Raw genomic sequence first — 20,484 nt, forward strand, 5'->3', positions numbered from 1 at the left:
ATGTCACACATAAAACAAAAGATGAAATAATACATCATATAATATTATTACACCACTACAAACAGTCGGAAGTTTACATACAACTTAGCCAAATACACTTAAACTCAGTTTTTCACTATTCCTGACATTTAATCATAGTAAATATTATTATTTTAAGAATGTGAAATGTCAGAATAATAGTAGAGAGAATGATTTATTTCAGAATTCCCAGTGGGTCAGAAGTTTACATACACTCAATTAGTATTTTGTAGCATTGCCTTTAAATTGTTTAACTTGGGTCAAATGTTTTGGGTAGCCTTCCACAAGCTCCCCACAATAAGTTGGGTGAATTTTGGCCTATTCCTCCTGACAGAGCTGGTGTAACCGAGTCAGGTTTGTAGGCCACCTTGCTCGCACACGCTTTTTCAGTTCTGCCCACAAATTTTCTATGGGATTGAGGTCGGGGCTTTGTGATGGCCACTCCAATACCTTGACTTTGTTGTACTTAAGCCATTTTGCCACAACTTTGGAAGTATGCTTGGGGTCATAGTCCATTTGGAAGACCCATTTGCAACCAATCTTTAACTTCCTGACTGATGTCTTGAGATGTTACTTCAATATATGCACATAATTTTCTCTCCTCGTGATGCCATCTATTTTGTGAAGTGTACCAGTCCCTCCTGCAGCAAAGCACCCCTACAACATGATGCTGCCACCCCCGTGCTTCATGGTTGGGATGGTGTTCTTCGGCTTGCAAGCCTCCCCCTTTTTCCTCCTAACATAACAATGGTCATTATGGCCAAACAGTTCTATTTTTGTTTCATCAGACCTGAGGACATTTCTCCAAAAAAATATGATTTTTGTCCCCATGTGCAGTTGCAAACCGTCATCTGGCTATTTTATGGCGGTTTTGCAGCAGTGGCTTCTTCCTTGCTGAGCGTCCTTTCAGGTTATGTCGATATAGGACTTGTTTTACTTTGGAAATATATACTTTTGTGCCTGTTTCCTCCAGCATCGTCACAATTACCTTTGCTGTTGTTCTGGGATTGATTTGCACTTTTCGCACCAAAGTACGTTCATCTCTAGGAGACAGAACGCGTCTCCTTCCTGAGCGGTATGACGGCTGCGTGGTGTTTATACTTGGTGTTAATATTTGTGTACTATTGTTTGTACAGACAAACGTGGTACCTTCAGGCATTTGGAAATTGCTCCCAAGGATGAACCAGACCTATGGAGGTCTACAATTTTTTGTTCTGAAGTCTTGGCTGGTATCTTTTGATTTCCCCATGATGTCAATCAAAAAGGCACTGAGTTTGAAGGTAGGCCTTGAAATACATCCACATGTACACCTCCAATTGACTCAAATGATGTCAATTAGCCTATCAGAAGCTTCTAAAGCCATGACATCATTTTCAAGCTGTTTAAAGGCACAGTCAACTTAGTGTATGTAAACTTCTGACCCACTGGAATTGTAATACAGTGAATTATAAGGGAAATAATCTGTCTGTAAACAATTGTTGGAAAAATTACTTATGTCATGCAAAAAGTAGATGTCCTAACCAACTTGCCAAAACTGTAATTTGTTAACAAGAAATTTGTGGAGTGGTTGAAAAACGAGTTTTAATGACTACAACCTAAGTGTATGTAAACTCCCGACTTCAACTGTATCTACAATACAAAATGTAGAATACCACCATACAACAATATTACAATGTACGTGTGTGTAGAGTGCGTGTTCAAGTGTTTATGTGTGTATGTGTGTCTGTACCTGTGTGTGTGTGTCTCTTCACAGTACATCTCTTCAAGTTGTATTTTTATGTTTTTTTATCTGATTCTACTGCTTGTATCAGTTACCTGATGAGGAATAGAGTTCTATGTAGCCATGGCTCTATTTAGTACTGTGAGCCTCCAATGGTCTGTTCTAGACTTGGGGATTGTGAAAAGACCTCTGGTGTTATGTTTTGTTTGGTATGCATGGGTGTCCGAGCTGTGTGCTAGTAGTAAACAGACAGCTCGTTGCATTCAGCTTGTCAAAACTTCTTACTACTATACAAGTTTCCAATAGTCATAGATCGATAACAAAACCAAACATACACACTACACTCAAAGTGTGTACTTACATTTGCTCTGAGGCTCCAGCAGTTGGTTGCAGGACTGTAGTTCAGACTACAACACAGAGGTCTTTTCCATCGACAGCTCACTCATATCACAGACAGAAAAGATGCTGAGGTGTTTTTCCAATCAGTAAACAGAATGTCTGATATACCACAGAACCTTCTAAAGTGTGGACTGTTCCCGAAGAGCTCCTAGTCAGTGGCACAATCCCTACACCTACTTTCAGACGGACCTGGGAAAGATTGAGACAATTATGTGAGGTGAGGCTAGAGGGCAGTACAGAGCAAGTTTCGAAGTCTCAGTCGCACACACGCCCATCTCAGACATCTTCACACAGACAATACACATGAGCACGTTCCTAACACAGACAGTACATACGAGCATATTATCTCTGTGTACGGAGCACAGTCTCTGTGAGTGTGTTTCTCAGTCCAGTGCACAGTCAGGTTGTGTTTATTACTGATGTCACCGATAGTCCAAGAAAACTCACAGATCTGGCACCATGTTAAGGTACACCAAAGAGTGTGTTTGGATGCATGTGTATAACGTCATACGTTGCATAACATCATCTCACATTGAGCATGGGCTATCTCTAAGACAGGTTCAGCAAAGATCCCTGCATGGTACTGTGTTACAATAGCAGAGATGTAAGGATAAAGTCATTCTCTATGTGTCTGTAAAAGTTCCTTGGTTTCTTTCTCAACCCAGCCTTCCAGTGACACATTTCAGAGATATGAAGAGCTCTAATCAATAAGAGGCATGCTAAGAATGATTAAACCTACAGTAGGCTTCAATACAGGGATGAGAAAGGAATGAAAAACAAACACAGTGAACACTAAGCAGCACAAAACTAAAGTCTTTAACACTAAAACTGCTAAAACAGTTATTTGGACTGCTCATGAATGTGAAAAAAAAGTATTACTCTGCCATTTTTAAAGTCATGCCCGTTGACGTTATCCACCCAATCAATGGATCAGAGAATGAATCTAGTACTGAAAGCATAAGCTACAGCTAGCTAGCATTGCAGTGCATAAAATGTGTTTAGTAGTCGACTCAAACAGAGAGAAAGACAATAGTTTAACAGTTTTGAAAAACATTTTTTATCCAAAATGAAGGAGAAGCAGACGAGCTAAATAACGAGCCTACCAGATGAGCTAAATAGCTTCTATGCTCACTTCGAGGCAAGTAATACTGAAACATGCATGAGAGCATCAGCTGTTCCGGACGACTGTGTGATCACACTCTCCGCAGCCGATGTGAGTAAGACCTTTAAACAGGTCATTCACCATTCAACATTCAACATTCACAAGGCCACAGAGCCAGACGGATTACCAGGATGTGTACTCCAAGCATGCGCTGACCAACTGGCAAGTGTATTCACTGACATTTTCAACCTCTCCCTGTCTGAGTCTGTAATACCAACATTTTTCAAGCAGACCACCATAGTCCCTTGCTCAAGAACACTAAGGTAACCTGCTGTCCCGACTTCCACCGAAGTCGGTTCCTCTCCTTGTTCGGGCGACGCTCGGCAGTCGGCGTCACCGGTCTTCTAGCCATCGTCGATCCACTTTTCATTTTCCATTTGTTTTGTCTTGTTTTCCTACACACCTGGTTCTCATTTCCCTCATTAAGTGTTGTGTATTTAACCCTCTGTTCCCCCATGTCTTTGTGTGGAATTGTTTGTTGTAAGTGCTTGTGCACATGTTTACTGGTGCGCGTCGGGTTTTGTACCCATGTTGGTTATTTCTTGATGCCGTTGGTTTTGAAATTAAACTGCTCCGGCTATTACCTAGTTCTGCTCTCCTGCGTCTGACTTCACTGCCTTCAGTTACGCACCCCTTACAGAATTCCACACCACACCAGTCAGCAGGAGCATGTACCCTGGTTATAGAAGTCAAGGAGCGCGTCAGAGAACACGCCGCGATGCTACAACATCTCGGCATCGCGATGGACCGCGTCGTCCAGACCATGGACCGCTGGGAGAGACAGGGAGTCCCTCCAGCGCCTCCACCAGCACAACAGGGGTTACCACTACTCGTCCCTCCTGTACCCGGTTCCAGTTGGATGTGTCTCGCCCTTCCCGGGGAGTATGATGGGACGGTGGCATGGTGCCAGGGTTTCCTACTACAGCTGGACCTATACCTGGGTACCGTTTACCCGGCTCCCTCGGGAAGGGAGAGGGTGTCCGCCCTCGTCTCGTGCCTCTCAGGGAGAGCTCTGGAGTGGGCTAACGCCGTGTGGGAAGAAGGAGATGCGGCGTTGGATGACTACATGGAGTTCACCCGCCACTTCCGGCCAGTCTTCGACCACTCGCCCGAGGGTACAGCGGCGGGTGAACGTCTTTTCCACCTGAGGCAGGGGACGAGGAGTGCCCAGGAGTTCACCCTGGAATATCGGACCCTGGCCGCAGGAGCGGGATGGAATGACAGGGCCCTTATCGACCACTATCGTAGCAGCCTGTGCGAGGATATCGGTCAGGAGTTGGCCTGCAGGGATACTGTGCCACCCATAAGTGAGAAACCTACATGCCAAGTATAGTATGAGAATACAAAACATTGAGAATACCTGCTCTTGCCACAGACAGAATGACATCAAATATAATAACTCAGATAGAATGACTCAAAGTCTTAGATAGCAGTCATCATCAATTGTCGACAATCTACTGGCAAATCCTTTCTAATCCTTGTCAAATGAAGAAAAATAATGAAGAGAAACTATAGATAAAACGTGTCGGTGCTCGGCATTTGTACATAAAGATTACACAACAATGAATTGTTTGGAAGGAATCAGTGGCTAACTGCAAGCATAGCAAGAAACCACTAACGTTAACCTGCTATTCAATGAAGTGGCTGTTTTATTCCTAAAGTACCCATCATAAATCCAGGGAATGCCAGACTTTGATGACAAAGTTTGTTGACAAAATTTGCCCACAAAGGACCTCTACGCCACCTTCAAAAGTATGCTGCTGCAAAAATTATGTAATATGCAAGGGAGAAATGTATACTGTAGCGAAGAAAGTAATACTAAGTGTATATTGTGTAGTAAACTGTGCCTCACCCTAATAATTCGGTCTATTTTCACAAACACAGTATTGTAAACACATGTTCATGGCCGGGTGTGTGCTTGTTTGGCTACTTTTTTTGTACAGCTTTGACAATGCTACTGATAGTATTTGTGGTGCTTGGCTTGCACGTACAAATTCAGCACACACAACATTCTATAATATAATTGTGTTATTTAACGCGTCATATAGTGTTATATGACGTGTTTCTTTTTTGACACATAAAGACCCAAACGGCGTTCAATGTGGTCTATTTTCACCTCTTAGTGTTCTAACTTGGTGGTGCACAAATAGCCTATAACCTGTTTTAGAGAAATGTAATCATTGAATATTGTAAGAGCTTTCATTGTCTGTTTATATGCCCCATTTATGTATCAAATGTGTACCAAACTCACTAAAAGTGGCAGTAATAAAGCCTCTCTTGAAAAAGCCAAACCTTGACCCAGAAAATATAAAAAACTATCGGCCTATATTGAATCTTCCATTCCTCTCAAAAATTGTTGAAAAGGCTGTTGCGCAGCAACTCACTGTCTTCCTGAAGACAAACAATGTATACGAAATGCTTCAGTCTGGTTTTAGACCCCATCATAGCACTGAGACTGCACTTGTGAAGGTGGTAAATGACCTTTTAATAGCATCAGACCGAGGCTCTGCATCTGTCCTCGTGCTCCTAGACCTTAGTGCTGCTTTTGATACCATCGATCACCACATTCTTTTGGAAAGATTGGAAACCCAAATTGGTTTACACGGACAAGTTCTGGCCTGGTTTAGATCTTATCTGTCGGAAAGATATCAGTTTGTCTCTGTGGATGGTTTGTCCTCTGACAAATCAACTGTAAATGTCGGTGTTCCTCCAGGTTCCGTTTTAGGACCACTATTGTTTTCACTATATATTTTACCTCTTGGGGATGTCATTCGAAAACAAAATGTTAACTTTCACTGCTATGTGATTGACACACAACTGTACATTTCAATGAAACATGGTGAAGCCCCAAAATTGCCCTCGCTAGAAGCATGTGTTTCAGACATAAGGAAGTGGATGGCTGCAAACTTTCTACTTTTAAACTCCGACAAAACAGAGGTGCTTGTTCTAGGTCCCAAGAAACAAAGAGATCTTCTGTTGAATCTGACAATTAATCTTAATGGTTGTACAGTCGTCTCAAATAAAACTGTGAAGGACCTCAGCGTTACTCTGGACCCTGATCTCTCTTTTGAAGAACATATCAAGACTGTTTCAAGGACAGCTTATTTCCATCTACGTAACATTGCAAAAATCAGAAACTTTCTGTCCAAAAATGATGCAGAAAAATTAATCCATGCTTTTGTCACTTCTAGTTTAGACTACTGCAATGCTCTACTTTTCGGCTACCCGGATAAAGCACAAAATAAACTTCAGTTAATGCTAAATACGGCTGCTAGAATCCTGACTAGAACCAAAAAATGTGATCATGTTACTCCAGTGCTAGCCTCCCTACACTGGCTTCCTGTCAAGGCAAGGGCTGATTTCAAAGTTTTACTGCTAACCTACAAAGCATACATGGGCTTGCTCCTACCTATCTCTCTGATTTGGTCCTGCCGTACATACCTACACGTACGCTACGGTCACAAGACGCAGGCCTCCTAATTGTCCCTAGAATTTCTAAGCAAACAGCTGGAGGCAGGGCTTTCTCCTATAGAGCTCAATTTTTATGGAATGGTCTGCCTATCCATGTGAGAGACGCAAACTCGGCCTCAACCTTTAAGTCTTTACTGAAGACTCATCTCTTCGGTGGGTCATATGATTGAGTGTAGTCTGGCCCAGGAGTGTGAAGGTGAACGGAAAGGCTCTGGAGCAACGAACCACCCTTTCTGTCTCTTCCTGGCCGGTTCCCCTCTTTCCACTGGGATTCTCTGCCTCTAACCCTATTACAGGGGCTGAGTCACTGGCTTACTAGGGCTCTTCCATGCTGTCCCTAGGAGGGGTGCGTCACTTGAGTGGGTTGAGTCACTGATGTGATCTTCCTGTCTGGGTTGGCGCCCCCCCTTGGGTTGTGCCGTGGCGGAGATCTTTGTGGGCTATACTCGGCCTTGTCTCAGGGTGGTAAGTTGGTGGTTGAAGATATCCCTCTAGTGGTGTGGGGGCTGTGCTTTGGCAAAGTGGGTGGGGTTATATCCTTCCTGTTTGGCCCTGTCCGGGGGTGTCATCGGATGGGGCCAAAGTGTCTCCTGACCCCTCCTGTCTCAGCCTCCAGTATTTATGCTGCAGTAGTTTATGTGTCGGGGGGCTATGGTCAGTTTGTTATATCTGGAGTACTTCTCCTGTCCTATCCGGTGTCCTGTGTGAATTTAAGTATGCTCTCTCTAATTCTCTCTTTCTCTCTTTCTTTCTCTCTCTCTCAAGGAGGACCTGAGCCCTAGGACCATGCCTCAGGACTACCTGACATGATGACTCCTTGCTGTCCCCAGTCCACCTGGCCGTGCTGCTGCTCCAGTTTCAACTGTTCTGCCTGTGATTATTATTATTTGATCATGCTGGTCATTTATGAACATTTGAACATCTTGGCCATGTTCTGTTATAATCTCCACCCCGCACAGCCAGAAGAGGACTGGCCACCCCACATAGCCTGGTTCCTCTCTAGGTTTCTTCCTAGGTTTTGGCCTTTCTAGGGAGTTTTTCCTAGCCACCGTGCTTCTACACCTGCATTGCTTGCTGTTTGGGGTTTTAGGCTGGGTTTCTGTACAGCACTTTGAGATATCAACTGATGTACGAAGGGCTATATAAATACATTTGATATGATTTGATTTGATCCTACAGTTCTAACTTGTACAAGGAGTACACTGTAAGAACAGCCCATGTTCTGAATTCTGTCGCTGTACATTTCAAAAGTGCTGAACAAATAGTTATATTGACTATGTCCGTCGTAGCTTGCTTATTAATGTCTTAATTTAAATTAAGTAAGGATTGTCTCTTATCTGCTTGTCGTCCCCATATGCCAAAATTTGTACATCTCAATTGTCAGTAGAAACCACATTTGTTTAAAAACCTCTACGGGATTGTTGTCCCCCCTGCGGGATGGTTGAACTAACGTAGGCTAATGCGATTAGCATGAGGTTGTAAGTAACAAAAACATTTCCCAGGACACAGACATATCTGATATGGGCAGAAAGCTTAAATTCTTGTTCATCTAACTGCACTGTCCAATCTACAGTAGCTATTACAGTGAAATAATACCATGCTATTGTTTGAAGAGAGTGTACAATTATTAACTTGAAAATGTATTACTAAACCAATTAGGCACATTTGGGTGGTCTTGATACAACATTTTGAACAGATATACAATGGTTAATTGGATCAGTCTAAAACGTTGCACATACACTGCTGCCATCTAGTAGCCAAAATTTAAATTGCAGGTTACTAAAATCCACAGGTTTTTTTTTTTGGATGATCTTTTACCAGATCTAATGTGTTATATTCTCCTACATTAATTTCACATTTCCACAAACTTCAAAGTGTTTCCTTTCAAATGGTATCAATAATGTGCATACCCTTGCTTAAGCTACAAGCCTGAGCTACAGGCAGTTAGATTTGGGTATGTCATTTTAGGCGTAAAATGAAAAAAAGGGTTGCAGCACCTTTAAACAAGCAAAACTGTGGTTGTGTAAATTCTTATATTTACTATTTGAGAGATTTAACTCTCAAGTCAATGCTTTTGGAAATTAAATACCAATTAAAAAATAGGACAATCATGTGAGTAAAATACATTTGAAAGTATTGTAAAACTCACCAGCTGTTGCAATCACTCTTCTGTTTTAACAGTAGTGACCGTGGTGTCCTAGTGTAACGGATGTGAAACGGCTAGCTAGGTAGCGGTGGTGCGCGCTAAATAGCGTTTCAAATGGTGACGTCACTTGTTCTGAGACCTTGAAGTAGTGGTTCCCCTTGCCCTGCAAGCGCCGCGGCTTTTGCGGAGCGATGGGTAACGATGCTTCGTGGGTGACTGTTGTTGATGTGTGCAGAGGGTCCCTGGTTCGCGCCCGGGTATGGGCGAGGGGACGGTCTAAAGTTATACTGTTACACTAAAGCTGTGCAGATATCGGTGAAAATGAATTTTCTCCCAGTAAGCCTCAAATTTCACATTAAATATATATTTTTTAAATTATGCAGTAAGATTACTACTTCACACCTGTTTCTATTTTCAAAATCTCAAGCAGCCAAATGAAAGCCTATTCATAAGTAGAGAGGTACCTTACAGTAAATGGAAGGGATTTACTGTACAGAAACGGCATTTCTGATACTCATTAGTAGTTCACTAACATGAAGATGGAGTGACTTTAATGATGCATATGGAAATATTGTACTTGTACACAATAGTTTTTTAGCTCATACTGTACATCCTCTTTATTTCTTAATTTGACCAGATAAAATAAACAGAAACAGTGAGAAACAGATACAAAGGATAATTAATATGTTTGTACCAGAGGAGGCTTGTGGGAGGAGCTATAGGAGGACAGGCTCATTGTAATGGCTGGAATGGAATATATGGAACAGTATCAAACACATCAAACATATGGAAACCACGTGTGACTCCGTTCCATTTATTTCACTTATGCCATTACAATGAGCCTATTCTCCTATAGCTTCTCCCACCAGCCTCCTCTGGTATGTTCTGTACAGTGTTAAGCACACTAGTCTCTAGTTTGAGTGGTAGAGTTTAGCTGGCAGTGGCAGGGTACTGCTGCTTGTCCAACAGGTTGGCCATCTCCATCCAGCCCAGATCCCACTGTACCTCAGTCACATCCTGCGTGGTCTGGGGTGCCTCTCCTGGGGGTGGCCCTTCTTTGGAGGAGAAACAGCTGCGGGTGCACCACATACGCAACCTTGAACCCAATAACAGACGGGTTAGTGACACATACAGAGTTTCCTGCTTACTACAGAGTGTTTCTATTTTTTATGTCCATTGAATGTGATTAGTAAACAGAGATATTTGTTGAAGGTAATAACTACTAACCTGTAGTGACGAACCAGTAACATAACAACAGGAATAAGCAACAGGATAACCACAAAGCAACAGAACAGCAACACCCATATCCAGGTACCTGAATGGGGATAAACATGAAACCATATAAGTCGAGTGTGCACGTGCGTGTGTGTGTTGGAGGAGGGGGGTTGAGGTGATTGAAGGGTTTTATGTGTAGACACTGTACCTTCAGAGGACAATGTCTTTCTTTCTTCTGAGGTGGAGTTCCCTAAAATAAAGGCATTAAAAGCAACGCAACGTCAAATGAAGTTAATCTGTATTTCAAGCAGTATTGGGAGGCAGTAAAATATTTGGGCCGCAGTTGTGCCCAACCGTTTGGTCTTACTTCTCACAGACAGCCAACTATCTGGGCTCTCCAACTTCTCCTCAGGTTCAGCACACTTGTAGAAGCCCTCGTCTGCACCGTTCACATTGTCAATGGTCATCTCTGTGACGTTCAGAACAACCTCTACTCCGTCTTTGTAGAAGGTGGTCAGGTTAGGTTTGTGGAGCCAGTACCGGCAATGCAGAGTCACCTGATCTCCCTCTGTGACAGGGTGAGCAGGGCCAACAATGATCATGGAACCATCTGTGAGACACAAGAGAAGACACTACAGATACAGATACATAGACCATTACATATAGTGCATCTTACTTGCTTTCTTATGCATAATCTCGGTTTCTACAGGCACATTGCATTATTTCCCCCCAACCACATGATCACAATGCTGCTAATGTATCAGACATCAGTGATACAGATATGGCTCACAGCTCACTGTGATCTTGACCGTGTTGCTGCGCCATTTGCTGCTCTCACACCAGTACAACCCACTGTATAGAGAGGAGAGGCTGCATGCTCCAGGAACCTCTTTCCTGACAGTGCCCTCTAGTGTCTGACACCCAGACCTAACTCCAAAGTCAGTGAGCTGCCACAATGTCCAGTCTGTGGAGTTACTCTCTGTGGAGTTGCTCTCAGACACAGCAGGGCACTGGAGAGAGAAGCGCTCCCCTTGGAAGTGCTGTAGGCTGTTGGGGATCACTGCCAAAGAGGGTGGGGTCAGCTCTGCGAGAGAGATGAGTACAATAAGTGGGGGTGACAACCAATCAGTGAACAGTGATTAGACTGAAGGTTGTCTCACCTGACACAGTCAAGTGGGCGGGGTCACTGAGTAAGGGTGTGGTTGAGCCATTCCGCTCAGCCTGGCACCAGTAGCTACCACCGTCAGCCTTGGCAACCCCAGTGATGGAGTAACTGTCACCACTGATCATGTGTCTAGCGTTTGGGGTCACAAGTTTGTGAGATGTGTGTCTGAACCAGTGATAGGTCCAAGAATAGTTAGCACCTGCTTCCACACTGCATCTCAGGGCCACAGATTCCCTTAAGTAGATGGTTGATCCTGGGGGCCAAACAGACAGAACCACTCTGATATTGGGAGACCCTAGAGAAAGAGGGAAGCTCATTATTTCTGGACATTTCTGTATGTGTATATGAGTGTGTGTATATTAGTATGTGTATATGAGTATGTGTGTGTGTTTTACCTTTAGAGTCTGTAGTCTGGATCATCAATGTTGTTAGACCTGATGAAGAAAAAAAGGATCATTGATCAATGTGATCAGAAGTTAACTCTGTTTACTATTCAGGAGTAGGAAATAGAGCAGTAACAACATTACTGTATATACACTCAGTGGGCAGAGGAATGGGAAACAGTCTCTAATGAGTCTGTAGATGGATATCATCCCCATGGGGGTAGGAGGAATGTACACGCATGTCCTTTCCTGCCATTTCTGATCCTTGCCTTCACAACAAGACTCCACACAACCTACAATCATGGTCATGGAGCTTATGTCAAGAAAAATACAAGAGTAGATAGCACTCAAATAAACCCACCTAAACATGTTCTCTTAAGAGTGACATTTTACCCCATTCTCACATTCAACTAATAGGCTACACTAAACATATTAAAAAAATGTAGCCTATGCAGAGTGCCCTGCAGTTAATCAAAATTCAGCCCGGGTTATATCATCATGCACATTATCAATGACAATAATTGACCATTGAAATGTGCAGTGGTGGAAAAAGTATCTAATTGTGAGTAAAAGTATAGATACCTTAATAGAAAGTTACTCAAGTAAAAGTAAAAGTCACCCAGTAAAATACGACTTGAGTAATAATCCAGAAGTATTTGGTTCTAAATATACTTAAGTATCAAAAGTAAAAGCATCAATCATTTCAAATTCCCTATATTAAGCAAAGTAGACGACACCATTTTCTTGTTTAAGACATTTACATATAGCCAGGGGCAGACTCCATCACTCAGACATCATTTACAAATGATGCATTTGTGTTTAGTGAGTTTGCCAGATCAGAAGCAGTAGGGATTGGGGACCACGTGTTCTCTTGATAAGTGCATGATTTGGACCATTTTCCAGTCCTGCAAAGCATTCAAAATACTTTTGGGTGTCAGGGAAAAGTATGGAGTAAAAAGTACATTATTTTCTTTAGAAATGTAGTGAAGTAAAAGTAAAAGTTGTCAAAAAATAAATAGTAAAGTACAGATACCCCAAAAGTATTTTTATTTAAGTACTTTACACCACTGGAAATGTATATGAACAATTAAGACAATTCTAATTAGTCAATGAGGAAATTAAAATGTATAGGAGCTCACCCAGTATGACATAGACGGAGAGGGAGTTCATTCTATCTCAAGTTGAATTACTCTGGTACACAATGAAAACCCTGCCAAATCTCTTTCTGACTCTATCAAACAGAGAGAGATATCTTGCTAACTCACTGTTACACCTGCCATATCAGAATTGTCCAAGGGTTGCAGTCTTCAAATGGGGGAAAAAAGGTCACCCATTCGGAGGTAAAATCTAAATGGGGATTTAGGGTGGGACAGTAAAAATCTAGAAAGACAGGAAACAGGGGATGAGGAGGAGCTATTGGACCTCCCATCATAATAATCGCCCAGCCCCCTTTAAAGATGGCCATCTTGCCGGGGACTAGGGGGCAAACATTTCCTCCACTTCCGCCTGTGCCATGGCAATACAGTCACAACTACTACTAACAATGAGTCACATACAGTTGAAGTAGGACGTTTACATACACCTTAGCTAAATACATTTAAACTCAGTTTTTCACAATTCCTGACATTTAATCCTAGTAAACATTCCCTGTCTTAGGTCAGTTAGGATCACCACTTTATTTTAAGAATGTGAAATGTCAGAATAATAGTAGAGTGATTTATTTAAGCTTTTATTTTTTTCATCACATTCCCAGTGGGTCAGAAGTTTACATACATTTAATTAGTATTTGGTAGCATTGCCTTTAAATTGTTTAACTTGGGTCAAACGTTTCGGGTAGCCTTCCACAAGCTTCCCACAATAAGTTGGGTGAATTTTGGCCCATTCCTCCTGACAGAGTTGGTGTAACTGAGTCAGGTTTGTAGGCCTCCTTGCTCGCACACGTCTTCAAAATGTAGAAACCCAATAAACACATTTAGATATATTTGCTGACCAGTAGTAGTGTAAAAAATGGGAAGGCCCAGCCCATCTGCCGGCTTAGGTCTCTCTAGATATACCTTTCTCATTCGTGGATTTGATTTATTCCAAATTAAGTTGGAAATGTAGCTGTCCAGTTGTTTGAACTTCGTTTTTGCCCGAAAACTAGGAATCATTTGGAATAAGTACAAAAACCTAGGTAGTACAGTCATCTTAACAGGATGAATGTGACCTGCTAATTAAATGGGAAGAGACGACCACCTTATGAAATTCTGCTTAGTGCACTCCAGGAATGTTTTGAAGTTATGTTTAAACAAAGCCTTAAATTATATCCAATACCTTCTGCTAACTGATTAATGGGGAGGAGCACACTTTTTGTTAGATTTAACTTGTACCAGAGAATGTCCCAAAACCTTGTAGCATGTCCAAGAGATAGGGAATAGTCTCCACAGAGTTAGAGATGTTTAAAAGAAGATCGTCTGCACATAAAGACACCTTGTGAGTTATTTCGCCCCTTAGTGTTCCCTTAATCCAGTTTGGCATAACTGTCTCTAAAGGGCCTTAGTGTTCCCTTAATCCAGTTTGGCATAACTGTCTCTAAAGGGCCTTAGTGTTCCCTTAATCCAGTTTGGCATAACTGTCTCTAAAGGGCCTTAGTGTTCCCTTAATCCAGTTTGGCATAACTGTCTCTAAAGGGCCTTAGTGTTCCCTTAATCCAGTTTGGCATAACTGTCTCTAAAGGGCCTTAGTGTTCCCTTAATCCAGTTTGGCATAACTGTCTCTAAAGGGCCTTAGTGTTCCCTTAATCCAGTTTGGCATAACTGTCTCTAAAGGGCCTTAGTGTTCCCTTAATCCAGTTTGGCATAACTGTCTCTAAAGGGCCTTAGTGTTCCCTTAATCCAGTTTGGCATAACTGTCTCTAAAGGGCCTTAGTGTTCCCTTAATCCAGTTTGGCATAACTGTCTCTAAAGGGCCTTAGTGAGAATTTGATAATCGCCGCACAAAACGCTTATAGGGCGGGATGAGCCACAGTCTAGGCCTAAGGATTCTTGTTCTTTTTAAGCACAACCAAAACGCTTATAGGGCGGGATGAGCCACAGTCTAGGCCTAAGGATTCTTGTTCTTTTTAAGCACAACCAAAATAGTCACCTGGGTACGTGTCTGGGGCAGTTTCTGACTGGAAAGGACTTCATTGTACATTGCGCTAAGGATAGGGGATAGTTTAGAGAAGAATGCTTTAAAAAAATCAATAGGGAAGCCATCAGGCACGGGAGCTTTACCGCTCTGCATGGACTGAATTGCCCGAGTAGCTTCATCATCACGTATTGAGTTATTCATGTTAGTTTGTTCATCTGAAATGAGACAGGGGATGTCCAGATTGTCTAGGAATCCATGCATATGAGATGTGTCAGGAAGAGCCTCTGATGAGTAAAGAGCAGAGTAGAATTGCTTAAATTGATTGCTGATTTCTTTGTGAATAGTAGAAATTAAATCAGTTGCGACACAGATTTCAGGTATGGTGCTGCTAGCAGCGGATTGTCAAAGCTGGTGAGATAACAATTTGCCAGCTTTCTCTCCGTGTTCATAAAATGTCTGCCTCGACTTAAACAGAAGCTGCTCCATTTGTTTAGTGGAAAGATGAACAAATTACGATTGGTGTAGCAGTCTCTCTTTGTAGAGTTTAGGAGTCGGTAAAGAGGCATATCTGTTGTCCATGTCTAGAATGAGTTGAGATGGCTCCGAAAAGCATTTAGTGCAATGTTGTTGTCATATGCTGTGTATGAAATAATTTGGCCCCTTAGAAATGCTTTTAACGACTCTAACACAGTAGAATGAGACACATTAGTGGTGCAGTTGATCTGTAAAAAAGAAAGCGGATATCTAGCTGGACAGGGCTATGGTCTGAGATAAAGATGCTGTGATATTGGTTATTAGTTACAAAAGGAATAATTATATCGTCCAGCAGGGAAAAGTCAACCCTAGTGTATGAGTGGTGGGACTGGATACAAAAAGGAGTACTGTTTAGCAATGGGATTGCTCCTCCTCCATGGATCAGGAAAATTATAGGATTCCAGAAATGAGTTGATTACTGCACCTGATTTTGAAATGACACTGTTGGGCTTTTTGGGATCTGTCTAGACTTGGATGTAATACACAATTTAAATTTCCGCCCAGTATCAAGTGATGACAGTTAAGGTTCGGAAGTGTTGCAATGAGGTCAGAGAAAAATGTAGCATCATAGAGGTTAGCTAGAACCATAGAGGTTAGCCAGAACCATAGAGGTTAGCCAGAACCATAGAGGTTAGCCAAAACAACCTGTGTGCTAAATAAGTTCCCCATCAATATAATATATCTGCCATTAGTATATGAAATGACTTTGGAGGAGACAAACAGGGCCTTTTCTGATAAGGATGGCTGCCCCTCTGGCCTTTAGCACCAAAGTTGGAGTGAAATGTTTGGTCGACCCCTTTGGTGCGGACTGTAAGCTTCTTTAGTTTATCATGGTCGCTGGACAAGAGATGGGTCTCTTGGAGAAAAACTATGTCTGGACTTAAAGACTTAAGATGAGCATACTGACCACATGGTTAATTCCTTTTAAGTTCCAGCTGATAAAGCAAGTGGGGCCTAGAGTATATGAATTAGGCATTGTCATAGCTATTAGAAATTAATGTTAGTACAATCACATGGCCAGCGTGCTGAAAGGTCAGTGTATAAAATATAAAGAAAAGAAAAAACAGCTAAAAACAACAAAATACCTCTCCTAGACTAGAGCAAAATACTACCATGTTAAACCGAACCTCAGCTCTATCCAGGCCGAACATAATCAAGTTGACACAAAGGGAAAGGATTCAGGAGGGAACCACCTAAATTTGCATATTTGAAGGATAATAAAAAACTATATAAAAAAAGGAGGTACATGAGTTCACTAGTTGGTCCTTGGTCGCGTTAGCATGGCTAGTGTAGTGTCAGGGGCATGGGCCTACAATGGCTTGTTAGTTGTATGTCACCTGCCCTCCTGTGGATGTAGGTGTGCTACAATGTATTTTTTGGCCCTGGTTGGGTCCATGAATGTCTTCTGGGAGTAGTGATCTTCAGCACTACTGGGTAGAGAATGCCAAACTTGGTGTCCAGACAGCGATGTAGGAGCCCCCTCACCACGTTGAAGGCTGACCTCTTCTTCATGACTGCCGCCATGTAGTCCAGGTAAAGTAGAATCTTCTGGCCGTTGTGTGTGATGGGAGCCGCTCGTGATGCCTTAAGGAGAATATCCTTCTCCTGAAAGTAGTGGAATTTGACTATGATGGGTCAGAGCGGCTCCCCATTCTTTGGTGCGGACTGTAAGCTTCTATGAGCACGGTCAAGGGTGGGGACGTATTCGAGGCCTAGAATTTCCAGTAGCAGTTTAGCTATGAACAGGATAGGCTGCAATCCGCCTACGGTCTCGAGTCCCTCTCTCACGCCGAAAATGTGACCGTTCCCTTTAGGTCCTCATCCTTGGAAGTAAGTTTGTGACTCGTGGCTGTAATTCTGACATTTTATGATGAAAAGGTCAAAAATGTCAGGAAAAATTGCCCAATTACTGAGTTGGGTTTGATTCCTAATTAAATGTTACAAAATGAACGTGGTAGGGGAGGTGTTGGTGAAGTATTAATAGTAAATTGTTCGCCCTGGACACAAGCACCAAGAAAACACATCTTCACATGTTGCTGCTTACCAGCTCCCCCTCAGCGGTAGAACTTTTTGAGGATCTGGGGACCCATGCCAAATCTTTTCAGTCACCTGAGGGAGAATAGGCATTGTCATGTCCCCTTCACAACTGTCTTGGTGTGTTTGGACCATGATAGTTTGTTGGTGATGTGGACACCAAGGAACTTGGTATTTCAACCCGCTCCGCTACAGCCCTGTCGATGTGAATGGGGGCGTGCTCGACCCTCCATTTCCTGTAGTCCACGATCAAATCCTTCATCTTGCTCACATTGAGGGAGAGGTTGTTGTCCTGGCACCACACTGCCAGGTCTCTGACCTCCTCCCTATACACTGTCTCATCGTTGTCGGTGATCAGGCCTACCATCGTTGTGTCGTCAGAAAAACTTAATGATGGTGTTGTAGTCGTGCTTGGCCATGCAGTTGTGAATGAACAGGGAGTACAGGAGGGGACTAAGCACACACCCCTGAGGGACCCCGTGTTGAGGATCAGTGTGGCAGCCCGCCAGGAAGTCCAGGATCCAGTTGCAGAGGGAGGTGTTTAGTCCCAGGGTCCTTAGCTTAGTGATGAGCTTTGAGGGCACTTTGGTGTTGAACACTGAGCTGTAGACAATGAACAGCATTCTCATATAGGCGTTCCTTTAGTCCAGGTGTGAAAGGGCAGTGTGTAGTGCAATTGAGATTGCGTCATCTGTGAATCTGTTGGGGTGGTATGCAAATTGGAGTGGGTCTAGGGTTTCTGGTATAATGGTGTTAATGTGAGCCATGATCAGCCTTTCAAAGCACATTATGGCTACAGACGTGAGTGCTACGGGGTGGTAATCGTTTAGGCAGGTTACCTTGGCGTTCTTGGGCACAGGGATTATGGTGGTCTGCTTGAAACATGCAGGTTTTACAGACTCTGTCAGGGAGAGGTTGAAAATATCAGTGAAGACACTTGCCAGTTGGTCAGGGCATGCTCTTAGTACACATCCTGGCAATCCATATGGCCCTGTGACCTTATGAATGTTGGCCTTATGAGCGTGTTTACACAGTCATCTGGAACAGCTAGTGCTCTCATGCATGCTTCAGTGTTGCTTGCATCGAAGTGAGCATAGAATACATGTTGCTTGTTTGGTAGGCTCCCGTCACTGGGCAGCTCACGGCTGGTTTCCCTTTGTAGTCCATAATCGTTTGCAAGCCCTGCCACATCCGACGAGTGTCAGAGCCGGTGTAGTAGGATTCAATCTTAGCCCTGTATTGACGCTTTGCCTGTTTGATGTTTCATCTGAGGGCATAGTGGGATTGCTTATAAGCGTCCGGCTCCTTGAAAGCTGCAGCTCTAACCTTCAGCTCTGTGCAGGTGTTGCATGTAATCCTTGGCTTCTGGTTGGGATGTGTACATACGGTCAATGTGGGGATGAAGTCGTCGATGCACTTATTTATGAAGCCTGTGACTGATGTGGTATACTCTTCAATGCCATTGGATGAATCCCGGAACATATTCCAGTTTGTGCTAGCAAAACAGTCCCGTAGCTTAGCATCCGCATTATCCTACCACTTCTGTATTGAGCGAGTCACTTGTACTCCCTGCTTTAGTTTTGGCTTGTGAGCAGGAATCAGGAGAATATAATTATTGTCAGATTTGCCAAATGGAGGGCAAGGGAGAGCTTTGTAAGCATCTCTGTGTGTAGATTAAGGTGGTCTAGAGTTGTTTTTCCCGCTGGTAGAAATTAGGTAAAATGGATTTAAGTTTCCCTACATTAAAGTCCCAGCCGCTTCTGAATGAGCATTGTCTTATTTGCTAATGGCCTTATAGAGTTGAGTGATGGTTGAGTGATGTCTTATTGCCAGTATCGGTTTGTGGTGGTAAATGGACAGCTATGAAAATACTTGATTGGTAGATAGTGTGGTCTACAGCTTATCATGAGGTTCTCTATATTAGAGATTGCGTACCAGTTGTTATTGACAAATATACACAGACCACCACCCCTCATCTTACCGGAAGTAGCTGTTCTGTCTTGCCGATGCACAGAAAATCCAGATCCATGTCGTCATTCAGCCACGACTCAGTGAAACATAAGACATTACAGTTTTTAATGTCCCGATGGTAGGATAGTCTTGATTGGAGCTCATCCAGTTCATTCTCCAGTGATTGCAAGTTGGCCAATAGGAAGGATGGTAGAGGCGGGTTACGCACTTGCAAACAAATTCTCACAAGGCACTCGGATCTGCGGTCTCTGTATCTCCGTTTCCTCTTCATGCGAATGACGGGGATGTGGGCCTGGTCCGGGAGCAGCATGTCTTGGAAATTAATGTATACTGAGAGAGACTTGGACAATTATTCAAATAATCATCTTTATTTCATATCGATTAATTATAGCAATAATGAAACTGTCGACCCCACACTCTTGAGTGCGTTTCCGAGAGCTTAACCTTTACAGAGGAATCCTGGTTCTTATATAGCTCACACTAAGAATGCTTAGTCATGGCTGGTTCCACCCCTCCCATGCAGATTGGGGGGCATCACAAGCCACTTTGGGTTCATTTGGTGGTTATCTGCACTTGGTGTTGTTTAAATCCAAATTACAGGATGATTAGGAACAATAAGGTGTTTTGTTCTACTCCTCCAGGCTCTCTCTATCTCGGTTACACCCACCACATCTTATCTATGGAATGCCAGTTGTAGGTAAATTATCAGCTCAAGCCCCAGAGGCCCAACTCAGTCCCACAGAAATAGATGATTCAATGAAATAGATGATTCATCATAGCTATTCAATGCATAAACAGTATTATAACATAATATTGTAATTTATCTACCATAAGCAGTAAATCCTTCACTTCAGACTCATTAAAGAAAAGATCTTCGTCCCGTTCGAGGTGAGTAATGGCTGTTCTGATGTCCAGAAGCTCTTTTCGGTCGTAAGAGATGGTAGCAGAAACATTAGGTGCAAAATAAGTTACAAAAAAAATAGAAACCCCCCCACAAAATAGCACAATTGGTCAGTAGCCCATAAAACAGCAGCCATCCCCTCCGGCTTGATTATATTGATGGCTGTTGATAGCATGAATCTGTAACACTGTATTAGCAGGGGCTAATGCGCCCATTACATCTCGATTATGCTAACTAACTCACTTATACAGCAA

At 42.8% G+C, this 20,484-nt stretch overlaps 1 protein-coding gene across 1 annotated transcript; it reads right to left on the reverse strand.

Annotated features, from left to right (window-relative positions):
* Positions 1-9,474: 9,474 nt before the first annotated feature.
* LOC110524479 lies at positions 9,475-13,047 on the reverse strand. Its single transcript, XM_021604177.2, has 8 exons — positions 12,819-13,047; positions 11,692-11,730; positions 11,292-11,591; positions 10,922-11,215; positions 10,499-10,741; positions 10,340-10,381; positions 10,144-10,231; positions 9,475-10,012 (listed from the first exon to the last, which is right to left on the reverse strand). Exons 1-8 carry the CDS (start codon positions 12,847-12,849, stop codon positions 9,847-9,849), a joined length of 1,203 nt encoding a protein of 400 aa, XP_021459852.2. The 5' UTR covers positions 12,850-13,047; the 3' UTR covers positions 9,475-9,846.
* Between the last annotated feature and the right edge of the window lie 7,437 nt (positions 13,048-20,484).

The sequence above is a fragment of the Oncorhynchus mykiss genome, chromosome 5 (genome assembly GCF_013265735.2).
Source record: "Oncorhynchus mykiss isolate Arlee chromosome 5, USDA_OmykA_1.1, whole genome shotgun sequence".
Lineage (NCBI taxonomy): Eukaryota > Metazoa > Chordata > Actinopteri > Salmoniformes > Salmonidae > Oncorhynchus > Oncorhynchus mykiss.